At 44.4% G+C, this 15,629-nt stretch overlaps 1 protein-coding gene across 1 annotated transcript in view; it reads right to left on the bottom strand.

The window, feature by feature from the left end:
- Positions 1-4,951: 4,951 nt before the first annotated feature.
- SDHB (succinate dehydrogenase complex iron sulfur subunit B) overlaps positions 4,952-15,629 on the bottom strand; it is a 19,404-nt gene continuing 8,726 nt past the window's right edge. Inside the window, exons 3-8 of the mRNA XM_011363481.2 lie at positions 13,044-13,129; positions 9,799-9,935; positions 9,118-9,234; positions 7,052-7,153; positions 5,672-5,794; positions 4,952-5,186 (exon numbers count right to left, since the gene is read on the bottom strand). Coding sequence (XP_011361783.1) covers positions 5,109-5,186; positions 5,672-5,794; positions 7,052-7,153; positions 9,118-9,234; positions 9,799-9,935; positions 13,044-13,129 — 643 coding nt within the window. The 3' untranslated portion in view covers positions 4,952-5,108. The remainder of the gene's footprint in view (positions 5,187-5,671; positions 5,795-7,051; positions 7,154-9,117; positions 9,235-9,798; positions 9,936-13,043; positions 13,130-15,629) is intronic.

Genomic DNA, 15,629 nt, shown 5'->3' with positions numbered 1-15,629 from the left:
CAGGAACAGACAGTGTTCTCTTGATCCCAGGGTCAGTGGCATTTGGACTAAGGACTCCTAAGGGTGGAGGGTGGATCAGAGACCCCAGGCTCTGGGGCAAACCAGGGAAGGATCACAGCAGGCCAAAGATAGGACTGGGCCCGATCCACTGTCATTCATCCACTATGAATTTATGGAGTGCTGGGTACTGTTCTAGGAGCTGGGAAGAAAAGGGTGAACGAAGCATGTGAAAGTAACCAAAGGCAAGCCAAGGAAAACTCCCACAATAACCTATTGAGGAAATTCCTGGAAGGAGACAGAGCTGTGATAGAGAGGAATGGTAGAAAGGGAAGCAGGGAAGTCTTTGACCGTACCTGATACATATCGAGGACTCAGTAAATAAATTTGGGAAAGGAATAAATGTCGGCAGGACTTGCCGATGGGTGGGATGTGGAGGTGCAGGAATGTGTAGAATCAAAGATGGCTCCCAGGTTTTTGGATTGAGCAGCTGAGGGACAGAGGAGCTGTTTACTGAGCTGGGGAAGGCTGCTGGTGGACCAGGTTGACCACCCGGGGCGCGGTGGGAGTGGTGGAATGATCTGAATGGGCTTCACTCATTTTATGTAGAAGACCTGTTTCATCTGCAGATGACATTTTCAGTGGGGACAATCTATTTACCTTCTCAGAGTTCCAATTTCCTTCCCCAGAGCTTAGCCCAATGCTTGGCAGACCACTTAACCAGGGGAACCCAGATCCCCACAGCAGGCAGGATGATTGGGCTTAGGAGAATGGCTTGCTCAGATGGCCTTGCCAAGAGGCAGTGTGGTACAGTGGCAAAGGGCTGAGCTCTGGCGCTGGAGAGATCTAGGTTTGGATGTGCATCAGCTGCTTTCTGGCTGTGTGAGCCTAAAAAGGTCACCTCCCTCTTTGAGCCTCTCTCTTCACTGGTAAAATGAAAACTGTAGCGAGGATGAAGTAATGCAGCAGGTGCTTGGTAGAGCCAATTACTTTCTTTAGATCCTGGCACTGGGCTAGAAGATTCATAAAAGCAGTGGGCTTGGGGACTGCATCATAAGCCTGGTCCCCTCATTCTTCGCACTGTTAATACTGCTTGGCATTCAAGAGGCTCTATCTTTCCAGCCATCTGAGAAGGAGCTAGTCCTGCCCCTCAGCCCATCCATCACCTTGATGGGGCAGGAGGCCAGAGGAAGCTTTCTTCCAAACCGCAGAGGATGTGGAAGCCCTGCTGTCTGTTGAGGTTACCTCTGCGGAAGTAGCTCTCACTGTGTGGTGATCGGGCGGTCTGTGGGCTGGGTTCCAGTCACCTGTGGGTCAGGACCAATGGAAGAACTTCCCTTCCAGGGCTGCTGCTCCCTTGGCGGCGCATGGGAAGGACATAATATGCCGGGCAAAAGGCTTGAGAAGTCACTAATTTGGACTGGCTTATTCTAGAGTATTGCTTCACTTCTCGATTTCTCGAGATTTCACTAGATTTTTTTTGCAACCAAAGGGGATTTCTTACCTAGTGACAAACCCCATGACCAGTTTATGGCTGTCTAGACACATAAAGTGGAGTTTCAGCAATTTGCCTCGTAGTTTCCTGGGCAAGGAAGAGAAGGGGCCAGAAGAGAAGGCAGTCAGTCGGTGGCACTCCCTCCCTGCACTGAGCAGTCCCTGTGCTCTGAGAGATGAAAAATGAACATTATTATAGCCTTGCACAGAAAAAAATCATCTTCCGAGCAGGAGTTTTCTAACACTGGCCAGTCGTGCCAAAAATATAGCAAATTGTCAAGTCCAGAGGGCTGGGAATTAATCTCCTTTGTACACCCACAGCCTTCAGCAGAAGGCTTTTCACACAGTAGGTATTTGAGACAAAGCAATTAAACTGAGTTTTATGGAGCACTTGTTCTATTGCAGGCTAGGTGCTTTTCGCACTTATTTTTTTGAAAATTAATATGTGAAGTATTTATTTATTTAAAACTTTCAGCTTTATGAGGTATGATTGACAAATAAAATTTTAAGATGTTTAAAGTGTATGCCATGATGATTTGATATACCTGTACCCTGTGAAAGGATTTCGTCATGTTACGTATGTGCATTTTTTGGTTTTGTTTGATGCCAACTCGCATTTATTTTTATTTAGATTTCAACCACGATTCTGAGAGGTGAATGTTATTAATTCCCACTTTACAGATAGGAAAACAGAGGCACACAGGTTCAGCAACTTGCCCAAGGGCCAGGTAGGAAGAGATGCCTGGCTTTAATATGAGAGACTCGAAGCATTCCATAGGATTACTTTTGTGTGAAGGTACGTTGTCTGAACACAGGACACTGGAAATAGCATAAAGGATAAAATGCTGTCTTTCTGGTCAGGTTGGCAGTTTTATTAGAAGAGTCTTTATGACAGTCGAAATAGAACATTTGCCTGCAATCCAATGAAAGATTAAACAGGCAGTTAATTAAACTCTCGGTTGATAACATGTTTCAATTTTGCTGGAGTTTAAATGGAGTGAGAGTGACCTACAGTTGCAAACTTGACATCTAATGAAGCCGCTTTGAAGTGGCATCACCCCAGCTACATCTCTTATCAGTGGTTGGGGATGCGAAAGTCTCTTTACAAGCCATTGAATTCTTCATGAGAAAACCCCGACTTTCCCTACAGATCTAGAGCCAAGTCATATTATCTATGAATCCAAGGAATGTGATCTTTCTGCGGCTGACAGAAATCAGCGAGGTGTAGCTTTTGCCCTACTGCCTTCCATACACATGACACGGGGTCTGCCTGAGGCTTTTTCAGTTCTCTCTTCTGAATTTGAACACTTGAGGACTGCGTGCTGTGTAGTCTTACTGAGGTGGTAGAGAATTCTGAGATGTTATACCTAAGGGCAAAGACCCTGCTCTCTGAATTTCTAGTAATTCAATGCTCACTCCTTTTTTCTTAGTGACCTTGGCTCCTAGGTGGCAGGGAACAAATCTTGTTCATCTTTACATAAGCACTCAAAATGCTGGAGAGCAGTGCCTTTGAATCGGCTCTTTTAAAAGCCAGACATGCTCATTAAGGTTCATCCTCAGTAATTCAGACATTTTTCTTAGCCCCCTGCCTTATGACACAGGAAGCCTTTGTTTCCTGGATGATATATCACTGCTACAACTTAAAAAGCAGACTTGGGATATTCCTGAGTGAAAATAGGGCCCATCTGAATGTGAAACAGCAGGGAGATGGTTAAATAAGTTGTGTATACACACCACAGAGCACTTAACCAGTGGTTAAAAAGGCCAAGGTAGAAAACACATTTTATAAACACACATCCATTGACTGAACAGATAAACAAAATGTGATGTGTATATATATATACATACACACACACGCGCGCGCGCACACACACACACACACACACACAATGGAATATTATTCAGCTTTAAAAAGGAAGGTGTCCATGTAAGAATGTCCAAACCTGTAGAGAATTGTTTTGAGTCCAACAGATGATACTCCTGGAAACAAGATCTCAGACTGAGATAGACACTTCAGAGGAAAACAGGTCACAGTTTCTTTGGTTTCTTCTATGCATTTGAGATTAAGGAGGAGACATTAAGGAAGAGGATGCGAAGGTGGGACAGAGCAAGGCAGGAATCCGACTAAAGGACAGTGGAGGTTATGTTCTCCTTGAGGGTGGTCAGGCTTTATAAGGAGAGTCTGAAAGGGGGCCTTTCAAAGGCGCGTTAACCCAGAAGAGAAGCTCAGAAACAATGGTCAGGGCTTCGCTTAAGGCAAAGATAAATCTTTTACTGAAGAAGTTTATAGGCCTGGGGTGTGACTACTCACCATGACTGGCCCACTTGGGAATTTATGATCAGATCATCTTGCAAGGTGACCTTCCATAGAACCCCATTTTCGTCCTCAAAGGGAATTCTGATACGTTACAGCATAGATGAAGCTTGAGAACTTTATGCTAACTGAAAATAAGTGTTATATAAAGACGAATACTGTATGACTCCACTTAATGGAAAATAGTCCAAGTCACAGAAACAGAAAGTGTAAGAGTGGTTGCCAGGAGCTAGGAGAGGGGGATGAGTTCTTGTTTAATGGGGTTACTTTCAGTTTTGCAAGATGAAGCGTTCTGGAGATGGGTGGTGGCGATGGTTGCACAATCATGGAAGTGTACTTAATGTCACTGAAATATACACTTAAAATAGCTAAGATGGTAAATTTTTGTATTTTACAATCAAAAATGGAAAAATAGAAAGCTGCTAACAGATTATATTCTATTTTTGAGGAGAAAAAGTTTTATGCATGCCACACATTTGCAATGACATAGAAGTCATTATAAACTTAACAGGGGATGTAGGACTTGGGTTTTTTGGTGGGGGGCTTCCACTTTTTACTTGACATATTTTTGCAGTTTGTTTCTTCCATAAGGGTTATTCCTTCTGTACTAAGTGTCAGAGGCAAGGCAGCAATGGTGGCGATCTATGCTTGCCCCGAGAGGTCCTTTGAGGTCATTTGCAGAGCTAACTCGAGTTCACAGCTATCTGGGTCATTGCTCTGTGCTGGAAGAATCTCAAACCTTGACTCCGTGAGATAAAAAAAGACCGATTTGGTTTTAAACAATTCTGATATTGAAAGGTGAGACTGGGATGCTGTATAGTGAATGATGAGCATTCACTGAGCACTCAGTCCGTGCCGGGCATTCTCATGCCACGTGTGTGAGGCAGGCCCAGTTATGACTCCCGTTTTACAGATGGGCAAATGGAGTGGCGAAGAGAAAGAACTTGTCCGAGGTTGTCCGGCCAGTGAATGGCAAAGCCGGGAACAAACCCCAGGTCTCGCCTGACACCAACTCCAAGCCTGTACCCACTGCACCCTCCCCCGCATGGCTCAGTTCTGGAACCCTGACTCCTTTTTAAGGACAAGGACTCCTTCCCTTCTGGTACCTTCACATTCCTTTGCAGCAAGTAAAAGGAACAGGCTTGCTTTTTTGTTAATAAAGTAGAATAACATTTATTTATTTCTTAAAAGTTTTATTATACATGCTGTATTCATGGACAGTGAAGACCTCTGAAAGAACCCAAATTAGATGTAAGTTATGCCCAGCTGAGCTGGTTGCAAGTCACGTTTGGTGTGAGAACAATTAAGCTGACGCCTTCTTCTCCTTGTAAGTTGCCATCATTTTCTTGATTTCGGCAATAGCTTTCCCTGGATTCAGCCCCTTGAAAAAAAGAAGAGAATCAATACCAAATAAGTAAAATGGGATGGAAGAAGTCCATGACCTTGGGTGAAACTCCTTCCCCAGCCGGTACAGTGCCAAAGCAGAGTGATGCAAATCAGGTCCTTTAAAATCCAGGGGCGTGGGCTGAGGGCTCTCTTCTGTCTCTACTTCCCTACAGTTAAAAGCGGTCAGCTCTCTCTGCCAAGAGCCCCACCTTATTTTATTCCTGCTGATGTGGCTCACTGCAGCAGGCAACCCAGCCCAGGCCTGAGCCATGTTCTCTGAATGCCCAAAGATACCCAGGAAAGAGCGTCTCTTCCCCTGACTACCGCTGGTGCCAAAATTAGACATTACCATTATTGCTAAATCATGACGGTCAGAAAATCAGCATAAACAAGTTCTCAGAGGTGTGTGGAAGAAACTGGTTCCCCTCTACCTCGAATGACCAAGTTTGCTCTGCACACGCCATGCCTGACAGAACGTACCTTGGGGCAGGTCTGTGTGCAGTTCATGATGGTGTGGCAGCGATACAGAGAGAACGGGTCCTGCAGCTTGGCCAGGCGCTCCTCTGTGAAGTCGTCTCTGGAGTCAATCAACCAGCGATAGGCCTGGGAAACCAGAGGCTGATGAGCGGAGCTGTCAGCTTAACCGGCCAGAGCAGCTCTCTGGTGCAACTCAAAGCTCCAGGGGCGCAGAAGAAAGGGGGTTCTCTCAGCTGTGCCACCGCGTCTCCCCACTCTTTAATTCTCACCACCTTTCAAGGAAAAGCTCCCAGCTCTTTAACTCCTGAGAAATGATCCCCACGCTGTACCTGGTACCCTGGAGCGTAATTAAATACGATTGATTATTTCTAATTATTTCAAGTTGCTCATTCGCTTCCTACCCAGATTATGAATTAGTGAAGGGACTGTGTCATGACTCTTTGTCTTCATAGCACCTACCCATTGTCTTTGAGTAAACTGACTACTCAATAGACCTGTCTAGAGATAACATTCGTTCCACTTATTGATTCCTTTAATTAGTGTATCCATCCCAGTAGCCTGTGACCAGCCAGCTGAAAACTGACTGACCTCCTGATGACAGGGTCTGCTCTGGCAGTGTCACCGAGGACATCCATGTTTCCTGATAACCTGGGTCACTGGCTCAAGTGCCAACTATGAATGCACCTCATTATTCAATCTGTAACATGGCTGGGAATCGATACTGCCGCATGGTCACAGAGCCATGTCATTTTTTTTGTGAAAAAGTGAGAAATAGAAGTTGTTTCTGTGAGTTGCTTAAGAGTCTGTGGAAAGCACTGACCACAAATCTAAAACGTGTAAGTTTCTGGGAACAAGACAGTGACGTTCGCATAGCGAAAGGCGAGGAGAAGCAGCACCGCTCTAAGTGACCCCCACGCCTGCTGCCCCAGGCTTCCCTTAGCCTGGGAACACCCTCCAACCTGACAGCTGGGCGGTCGCCCCTCAAAGACCCTTCTCTCCCCACTGCTTGTACGTTAAAAATCCCTGTGAGAGGGAGATGGGGAACCATGACGGATGAGTCTGGGCTCAGTGGGCAAGTGGGTAGGTAGAGTCAGCTGTAGAGGAAACACATTTAAACATCTGCAAGGCATGGTTTGCTGACCAGGATGCCACCACCTGGGCGTGGCCCTCACCACAGTGTAACGAAGGCATCTCCGGATGAAGCCCTAGATTTACTGAAAGCCAAGTGAAGACAATGCAACAGTGACCCTACATAATGGACGCAAACGAAGGAAGCCGTTGCCCCTCAGAATGTCTGGTCTCCAACGATATGTTGTCCTCTGGGATTTCTGGGATTGCTTTAAGAGTTTACACGTCTCTTAAAGCAATGACGGGGCACCTTACCTGCATAAGAACCGCAGGCCCCAAATACTTGTCTCCATTCCACCAGTAGCTAGGGCAGCTGGTGCTGCAGCAGGCGCAGAGGATGCACTCGTAGAGCCCATCCTGCGTGGGGAGAAAAGACAGGTGGTCTGGACCAGGCGACTGAAGAGCCTGTCACGTCCTTAGTTGACTGAATGTGATGTCTGGGGTCGGTGCATGAACAAAGCGCCTACTTGCATGTGAGTTTTCTTGGCAAAGTCCTAAGAGTGGTTTGCACAGATTTACCAGATTTATAAAAAAGATCTTGGAACTGAAATGTAAACATCTGCTGGATTATAGCCCAGGGTTCTTAAGTCCAAGTACCATGTACTTATCCTTTAATCGAGAACCCTTCACTTATGTAAAAACTTACCACCTAGAATGCAGTCTGAGAGAGACTAGAAAGGCCCCAGGTTCCAAGGCAGCTAGCAGTCTACAGCAGCTTCCGCCCGGGCCCAGCAGAAGAGACTTCAGATTTTCAACAAGAACATCGTCTTAAATAAGAGCCAGCGTGCGCTGAGCACTGGCGCTTTACTGACTTCAATAATCAATAATCCTTGATTATTGATAATCGATAATCCTATGGGGCGAGTACTATTAGATTCCTATATAGGTAAGGAACTGATGCTCAGAGAGGTTAGGGCGTTTGCTCAGGGTCACACAGCTGCAAGTAGCAGAGCTGGGATGGGACCCCAGGTGGCCTGACTCTGGAATCCCTGCTCCTTAACACCAGCTACTCTGCCTTTATCTGCCTGACTGGTTCGATTAAACTGGACTGTCAGATTTTGGGAACAACAGAAACTGATTAAAAGCTGCAAAAGAGGGGCACGTTGACATCTGAAGTGGCAGCTGACGACAGATGACACAGAGTTGATGGTCATGACTATAACCATGAGTCTTTGACAAATCTGTTTTGTTCAGGCAGACAACTAGTGTAAACTGGCCCCACTGGCCTAGAAAGCATAAGACCGTTGAAGCGAAGAGCCTTAATGACTGTCACATTCTTTAGTCTACTTGTCGAAAAATCTGTAACAAGGAATTAGAATTTTCTGAATAGAACCTGGAGAATAAAGATGTTTACCTAGACTTATTTTTAACAGTAAAAAATTGTAAATAACCTCACTGCTCCATAACCATGGGAATGGTTAATACATGGTGCATATGGAAGCAAAGTGTGAGCTAGAATAACACGATCCAGAGAGAAGGCACAGCCCCCACCCTTGCCGTGTGCTGTCTGCTCAGGGGCCGGAACGTAAGTGATTCTCTTGGGTAAGTGCTGTGTTGGAGGAACACATGAAGCGGTGACCGTCAGACAGCACAAGTCCTCGGCCTTGTGCAGGCAGGTGGTTGGGACCCACTTCCATTTGGTCCCCTTCTCACCTCTTCCGCTCCATAAGGACACTAAGAGTGTAGGGAGTGAGTGTGCAAATCAGAGACTTCTTAGAGTAGGTAAAAGCAGTGCAAGAGGAGACTAAAAACTTGGTAATGACGCCTTCACTTTCAAGGACTTTCTAGCCTGTCTACAAGGAAGTGAAACTCCAACAGAGAAGGCAGTCACAGACGCATGGTGTCAGCAAAGAACATCAAAATTCTAGTCCCAGTTCTCCCATTAACTCTTTCACTCCCATCTAAGAACTAGGGTGGTGACAGCAGGACCCAAATGGCTAGCATGTGTTTTATTTGCCTAGTGGTAAAGAGCAACTCTGATTTAGCTGCCATCTTTCATAGAGGGGGCAGGTCACACATTGGTTTCCTTGGAAAAAGACAAATATCTGGCAACATGGTCACGATCTGTCCCTTAGGGCAGGGCACCACTCCAGCTCCCTGCTCCCCCTCTAGGTTCTTCCCGTGTTCATACTGCCCACCCCGCCTGAGAGGGTGGGTGTCTCACCCTTGGACAGATGCTTCTGAAGTTCCCTTCCAGAATATGCTAAACGGTCTGCATTATCTCATGCTGCTACCTCCCACTCATCTCTTCAACCCACAGTTCCCGGCAAACATCTTTGCAATGAGAGTCCTCAAATCAAGACAACAAATGGGGTAATGACCAGTTTCTCCCGCTCTTCTATGGACTGCAGATACTGCTGCTTGCCTTCCTGGGATTCATCCTTCTTCTTCAAATAAGGCTCAATGGATTTGTACTGAGCATAGAAGTTGCTCAAATCCTGAGGTTAAGAGGAAAAAGAAAAGGGTCAGATTCCACCATTACCCCCTAGCTTTCTTCTTTACCCCACTTCTTGGACACAGTCTACTTTTCTGTCCTATGACAGTCAGAAGTCAGACTCTCTGCCTTTGGCAGGGACATGGGCAAAGATTCTGAAAGGAGAAAAGGTCACAATGTTAAGTGTGGTTAGGAAATCTCTGCTTCGCCCCCTTGAGAACCCCTCCAATCCCACCTGCCCTGGGAAAACACCTCGTCAGTGAACGTGGTCAAAGGCAAGGAGGTAGGGGTTTAGAGCACAGTGACTGCTGCTTTCCCAATTGGTTATTGTCCACATGAACTCTTTGTAATTATTCTAGTTCTGTGCCCTCTTATTTCCAGTCTTCACCAGATGAGCTGCCAGAGGATGCTCTAGGAGTGTTTATCTTCCAACATTCAAATTGCTTAGTTAAACCCAGACAGGAAAAAGGCCTGCCCTCGAGAACGAATAGCATAACGTGCATATACCTCTCCCCCTGCAAAAAAATAAGGGGTGGGGAGGGAGGATGGGAGGGATGCAGACACTCACAGGAACAAGATCTTTTATCACATACATATGTGGAAGAGGGTAGATTTTTGAGACTTTGTTGAGGTTGGTGTCGATCCTTTTGGTGCAAGCCAGCGTGTTGCCTCCATTGATGTTCATTGCACAAGAGCCACAGATCCCTGAGAGAGAAAATATACTTAACACTTCCTTACCCAGATTCAGAGTCACCAACTTTGAATTCTTTTTTTCCGGATTGTTGTTACTCTACCATCGGGAGCAGCACTGACAGGCAATACATGTGGCAGAGGGGCCTGCTGCCTTCTCTTCTCTCCCTCCTTCTTGCCTAGAATACAGATCTAACAGCTGTAGTTCCAAAAACCATTTTGTGATCGTGAGGCCACCGGAGGTTGTACAGCACTGGAGAAGGACAGAAGGAGCCTGGGATGCTGCTGGCATCACGGAGTTCCCAACACCAGCCCTAACTCCGTGCTTCATGTATTTTGAGAGAAAAATCAGCCCGTTTTTTTTTTTAAAGTCACCGTTATTTGAACTCCAACTCTAACAGACACAATACCCAAAAGCAAATCAACGTTGTCATCGGCATCTTAACATGATGGACTTAGAGGGTATTACGCTGAGTGAAATAAGTCAGACAGAGAAAGACAAGTATCATACGATCTCATATGTGGAATTTAAAGGACAATATAAACAACAAAACAAACAGACTCATAGATACAGAGAACAATCTTATGGTTACCAGATGGGAGGGGGCTGAGGAGGGGCTGGGTGAAAAAGGTGAAGGGATTTAGAATTACATATTAGTAGTTACAAAGTAGTCACAGGAATGTAAAATATAGCATAGGGAATATAGTCAATAATATTGTAATAACTATGTACGGTGCCAGGTCGGTTGTAGGATGACTGGGGTTCATTTCATAAATTATACAAATGTTTAACCACTACGCCGTGCACCTGTGACTAATATAAAATAATAGTGAATGTCGACTGCAATTAAAAAAAAAAAATCAAAACCAAAAAACCCCCCAAAATTGTCTTTGTCATCATAACCCTTTTCCCGTTTAGAAAAAAAAAAAAACTGCAGTTTGCTGCCAACGTTCATTTAACTCATATGCAGGAATGCTACATTTCCTAGAATTTGACATTTTCAGCGATCGAACTACTAAAAACAGAACGCTATAAATACAATGATGTCATTTGTTTCCAAAGGCGGTCAGTACATAGAGCTGAATTCCGCGAGTCATCTTGGGGGAAGCGCTGCAGCCAGCTGCAAGCTCTAGCGAGTACGCTCAAGGCAAACCGGAAACGGGGTTCGGGCTGAGGCCTGGATACGGGTTATCCGGAGGCAGCTCTTCTATTGTCTCCACAAAACAAGCATCCTAGTGGTTGCCCTGGGCATATGAAACCCACAAAAACTGCCTGAGCACTGACTTTTCAAAGAAGAATGAGCTAATGTGAAACCAAAGAAAAGCAAAGTAAACCAAGAAAAAATAGGGTGCTGACCGAGGAACTGAAATGAGAATTTTCTTAGCCTGGACTTATGTCCTAGGTATTTCTGAGTTTAAATATGACTATGCAATCTCAACCTCTGGTACCACTTCTCTGAAGTGGTTTTTTGAAGATTAGGCCAGAGAAATGTGATTGCTTGTGAAACTTGCACTGGGTTATCACTTTTCTAAGACTCTGCCCTTCCTGTAAATCTTAATAAGAGTATAAGAGAACTGTCTTAAGCAAATACTCCCAAAGTTCCTCAAGAGACAAGTATTACCAACATATTTACGTATGCCTGGCATTCAACCAGAGCAGTGTGCCTTTATAAGAAATGGTGTACGATTTAAAAAATAAATCCAATGAATCTTCTCTTAAGATTCTCTTTAAAAGACTCCCCTGGAAATTCTCCTAACAAACAATAGAATAACAAAAAGGAGTGGCAAAGCTGTCATTCCGCCTGATATATTTAAGTCCAGATGGGCTGCACCTTATGTTCTTGGCTCTGAAAGAGTCTTATGGGGAAAGGTTACTGAAAAGCATCTATATTTCGTGTGTTGCCAGGACTTAAGTGGGAGAAGGTTGGTGTTTAATCACAGCAGAATGTTCCCTGAACAGCAGGACTCAGCTAAACTACCACAGTATCTGTCAACATTTGATCCAATCCTGTAAGATTAGCTGAGTCAAAACAGATGTTTTAGGAATAGGCCTTTAAAGGCTCGACATGCACAGCAGAACATGAAAAGCGATGGACCATAATCTATAGTGACTTTTCCTTTCACGGGAGGTTATTTTAGGAAGATAGTCAACCCCAGCCCTTGGTCTCGGCCCAGGCTACGCTGTTTGGGGTTCGTCCCGGGTTTCCCAAGCCTGGCCAGACCGCGCTGCCTGCAAGTGCAGTTATGGAACCTGACAACTCTGGCTGACTCCAATTCACTATCTATGTGTCCTTTTCAAAGTCCTTCACCTCCCTGGGCCTCAGTTTCTTCATTTGTACATTGAGTGTAAATAACAATAGCACCTGTCTCTCTCACGTAAAGTGCACAGAATCAGCCTGGCACACACTGTGTTCATGGCCATCAGGGCCAGTCCGCCTTCATGGTGCCTGTGTGACTTTTGCCACCTCTGAGAACCACTTGAATGTTCTTTATGAGTTTTCTTTAAATATATTATTTTCACTTAAATTCATATTTAAAAACCAATTTTCACCGTTACACTGTCAGTAGTCATTATATTTTTCTAATATGTAAAATAAATGCATAGGTACTAAAGTAAAAGATGCTGGTTTGCAAATTGCCTGAAATCAGCTCAGGTGGCACTAGCAGCATACTGTGGGAAATACTGTTCCCATCTAGAACATTCCTACTGAGCACTTGCTCTGTGCCCACGCAATGCTGGGAGCGGGAGGGATGAATGTTAAGTGTGCGTAAGCACCAGCTAGACACTCTCTGCTGCCCTGGTAATAAATGAGCTCAGTAGTGCGGAGGTGGCCAGCCAGCTGACCTGAGCTGGTCCTCGAAAGGAACAGCAGCTCTCAGGGACTGCTAGATGCAGCAGCCATGTGACAGGAAGCTCCTGAAGGGAAGTAAACTCAGAAACCAGAACTTGTACCACAGTGCCAATTTCTGACACATTTACCCAAGAAAAGAAAGTACACAGCAAGGTCACCTTGCAGAGCACTGCAGCTGTTGTCTCGGTGTTTCCATCAGTTCTGGCCAGCCCAGGCCTCTTGAGAACCAGAACATACGTGTCTGGGACCTACTAGGGAAGGAAATGCTTACCTTCTCTGCATGATCTTCGGAAGGTCAAGGTAGAATCGATTTCATTCTTAATTTTGATTAAAGCATCCAACACCATGGGGCCACATCTAACCAAAACCAAAAACAACAAAAAGAACCTCAGTCTTATTTATGTGAAGTTCAACCTCCCCATACTTTTATCATATGATGAGACACCTGCCTATATTAGCTGCTCTTTTTATCCATTTGGACTTCTCAGGTCACATTCGGAATTTTACCCATAGTTTTATTTTTTCATTCTTATACATTTTAAGTACGGCAGAGTTCTATTTTGATGATCACATCGAACATACATTTCTAGGAAATGGAAAGCTAAAAAAGTAAAATATTTAGGTTAGGAAATAACTTCCACATACTGGCGGTTTTTGTTTTTTTTTCCTCTAAAGTTCTCTGCAAAGCTTTTTCAAATAGTTTATTTCGAATTTTAGTTCTATTTTTAGTATCCAGACAATAAGTAGCTTTAAATGGTTAGTAAGTGATAATAATGCTTAACCATAACAGAAAATGTGGTACATAGAATAAAAGAAAATAAACCACCCATGGTCCCCGAATCCAAAGCTCTGGGAGTGTTCCGTGCACGTGGGGGCTATGCACGTGGGGGCCGCAATGTGGGGTCAGGGGCAGCAGCCCCGGGCTTGGCACCTAGGGTGCAGGCCTGGCATCTGAGAGCCTGGTCTGAATCCTGCCTTAGACACTTATTAGGTTACAGGGAAATCACTTAATCCACTTCCCATCTATAAAGCACAGAGAGCAACACCTACATGTCACAGGACTTGCAGGTGAATGACCACATGCAGAAATAAGACACTTAGAGCAGTGTCTGCCACATACATTTTTAATTATGATTATCTTCATGGAGACTGTGATTCTAAGTGGCTTATTCTCTCTGAGCCTGTTTCTTTATCTGTAAATAAGGTTAATATTTGTACCACAGGATTATTATGAAGATTAAATAAAAATGTGATTTTTATAGAACCTGGCACACAGATAAGTGCTCAATAAATCTATTTCCTGATTGCCACCCCCATTCCTCTCAGTATTTTTCTATGTATGCGATTTTAAAAAATGTCCCCTTCCCAAATATCCTTCAGCATTATCTGTATTTTCCTCCCAGCTTTATAGAGATAAAACTGACAAACAATATTGCATAAATTTAAGGCATATGACATGATTTGATATATGTATATACTGCAAAATGACTACTACAATAAGGTTAGTTAACACATCTGCATTACCCGTATTTCTATGAGCAATATGCAAACACCCTTTTCACTGTACTTTTGTTAACACTGGGAACTGTAACCTTTAAAAACCTCTGCCATTTTGAGACTAGAGAAGTCTTACTATAGCCAGTATTTTAATGAGATCTTTGACTACTACAGTGGTTGAATATTTGTCATAAATTCATTAATTTCTCTTCACTCACCAATTACTTATTTAAAGTCTTCTCCGTTTTAGGTGCTGGAGATACACCAGAGAACAAAATAAATGAAAATTCGTGCCCGCAGGGAGCATTCATTTTAGTGGACCAACTCTATAGACTGTCCATGTTCTTTATCAGTTTACTGAGGTCCTGGGAATTTTTTTTTTCTTTAAAGGTCTGAGCCTATCATCTTGTTTTTCTCTACTCTGCTATTACTCCCAATACTTCACTTTGGACACATCTAGTCATCAAATATGTGGGTGTTTTTCCGATGCTAAGCAATTCTGCAAAACCAGCAGGGTGTCCCACACTGTAACTCAATTCTGACACTACCTACCTGGGGACAGCATCAGATCCCAGAGGTTAAGGACTGTCCTACAAGACTATTCCCCTCCCCTCTCAGATGCCAACTACAAGGCCAGGTGAACTGGCTATGAATGGGAGGTTCTCATGACCCTCCTCCTTGGGTTTGATAATTTGCTACAGCGGCTCACAGAATTCAGAAAAACAGTTTACTTATTAGATTGTTGGTTTATTATAAAAGGGTACAACTCTGGAATAGCTAAATGGCCGATGCACAGGGCAAGGTACATGGGAAGGGGAGCAGAGCCCTTCATGCCTCCTCCGGGTGGGCCTTTCTCCCAGCACCCTCATGAGCTTACCAACCCGAGCTCTCTAAACCCCATATGTCAGGGACTTTTATGGAGGCTCCATTACACAGGCATGACTGATGACCTATGTTATCACTGGCCATTGGCAAGTGATTCAACCTCTAGCCCCTCTCCATTCCCAGGTCAGGGGTGGGGGCCGAAAGTTCCAACTCTCTCAACTGGTTCCCCTAGCAACCAGCCCTCATCCTGTGGTTACCAAGGGGCTTTCTAAAAATCACCCCATGGACATAAACTCAGGTGTGGTGGAAAGGGGTTTGTTATAAATAACAAAGGATATCTTTTTCCTCATTATTTATTTGGAGCTATTTCAGGACTGGGAACAAAAATAAAGTGTTATTTATAACAAAAGATGACCCTACAGTCTTATCTCCTTTGGCTATCTGTGGAGATCCTTAAAAGTGGAAGATGGAAAAAGGGTGGTTCCAGAGAGATATGAGGGGAAGGTCTTGCCCTGCTGTTGCTGGCTCTGGTCCA

The sequence above is a fragment of the Pteropus vampyrus genome, unplaced genomic scaffold, assembly GCF_000151845.1.
Source record: "Pteropus vampyrus isolate Shadow unplaced genomic scaffold, Pvam_2.0 Scaffold86, whole genome shotgun sequence".
Taxonomy (NCBI): Eukaryota; Metazoa; Chordata; class Mammalia; order Chiroptera; family Pteropodidae; genus Pteropus; species Pteropus vampyrus.
Note: the sequence above shows the minus strand (reverse complement) of the source record. Positions and strands in the feature narration are given on the sequence as shown.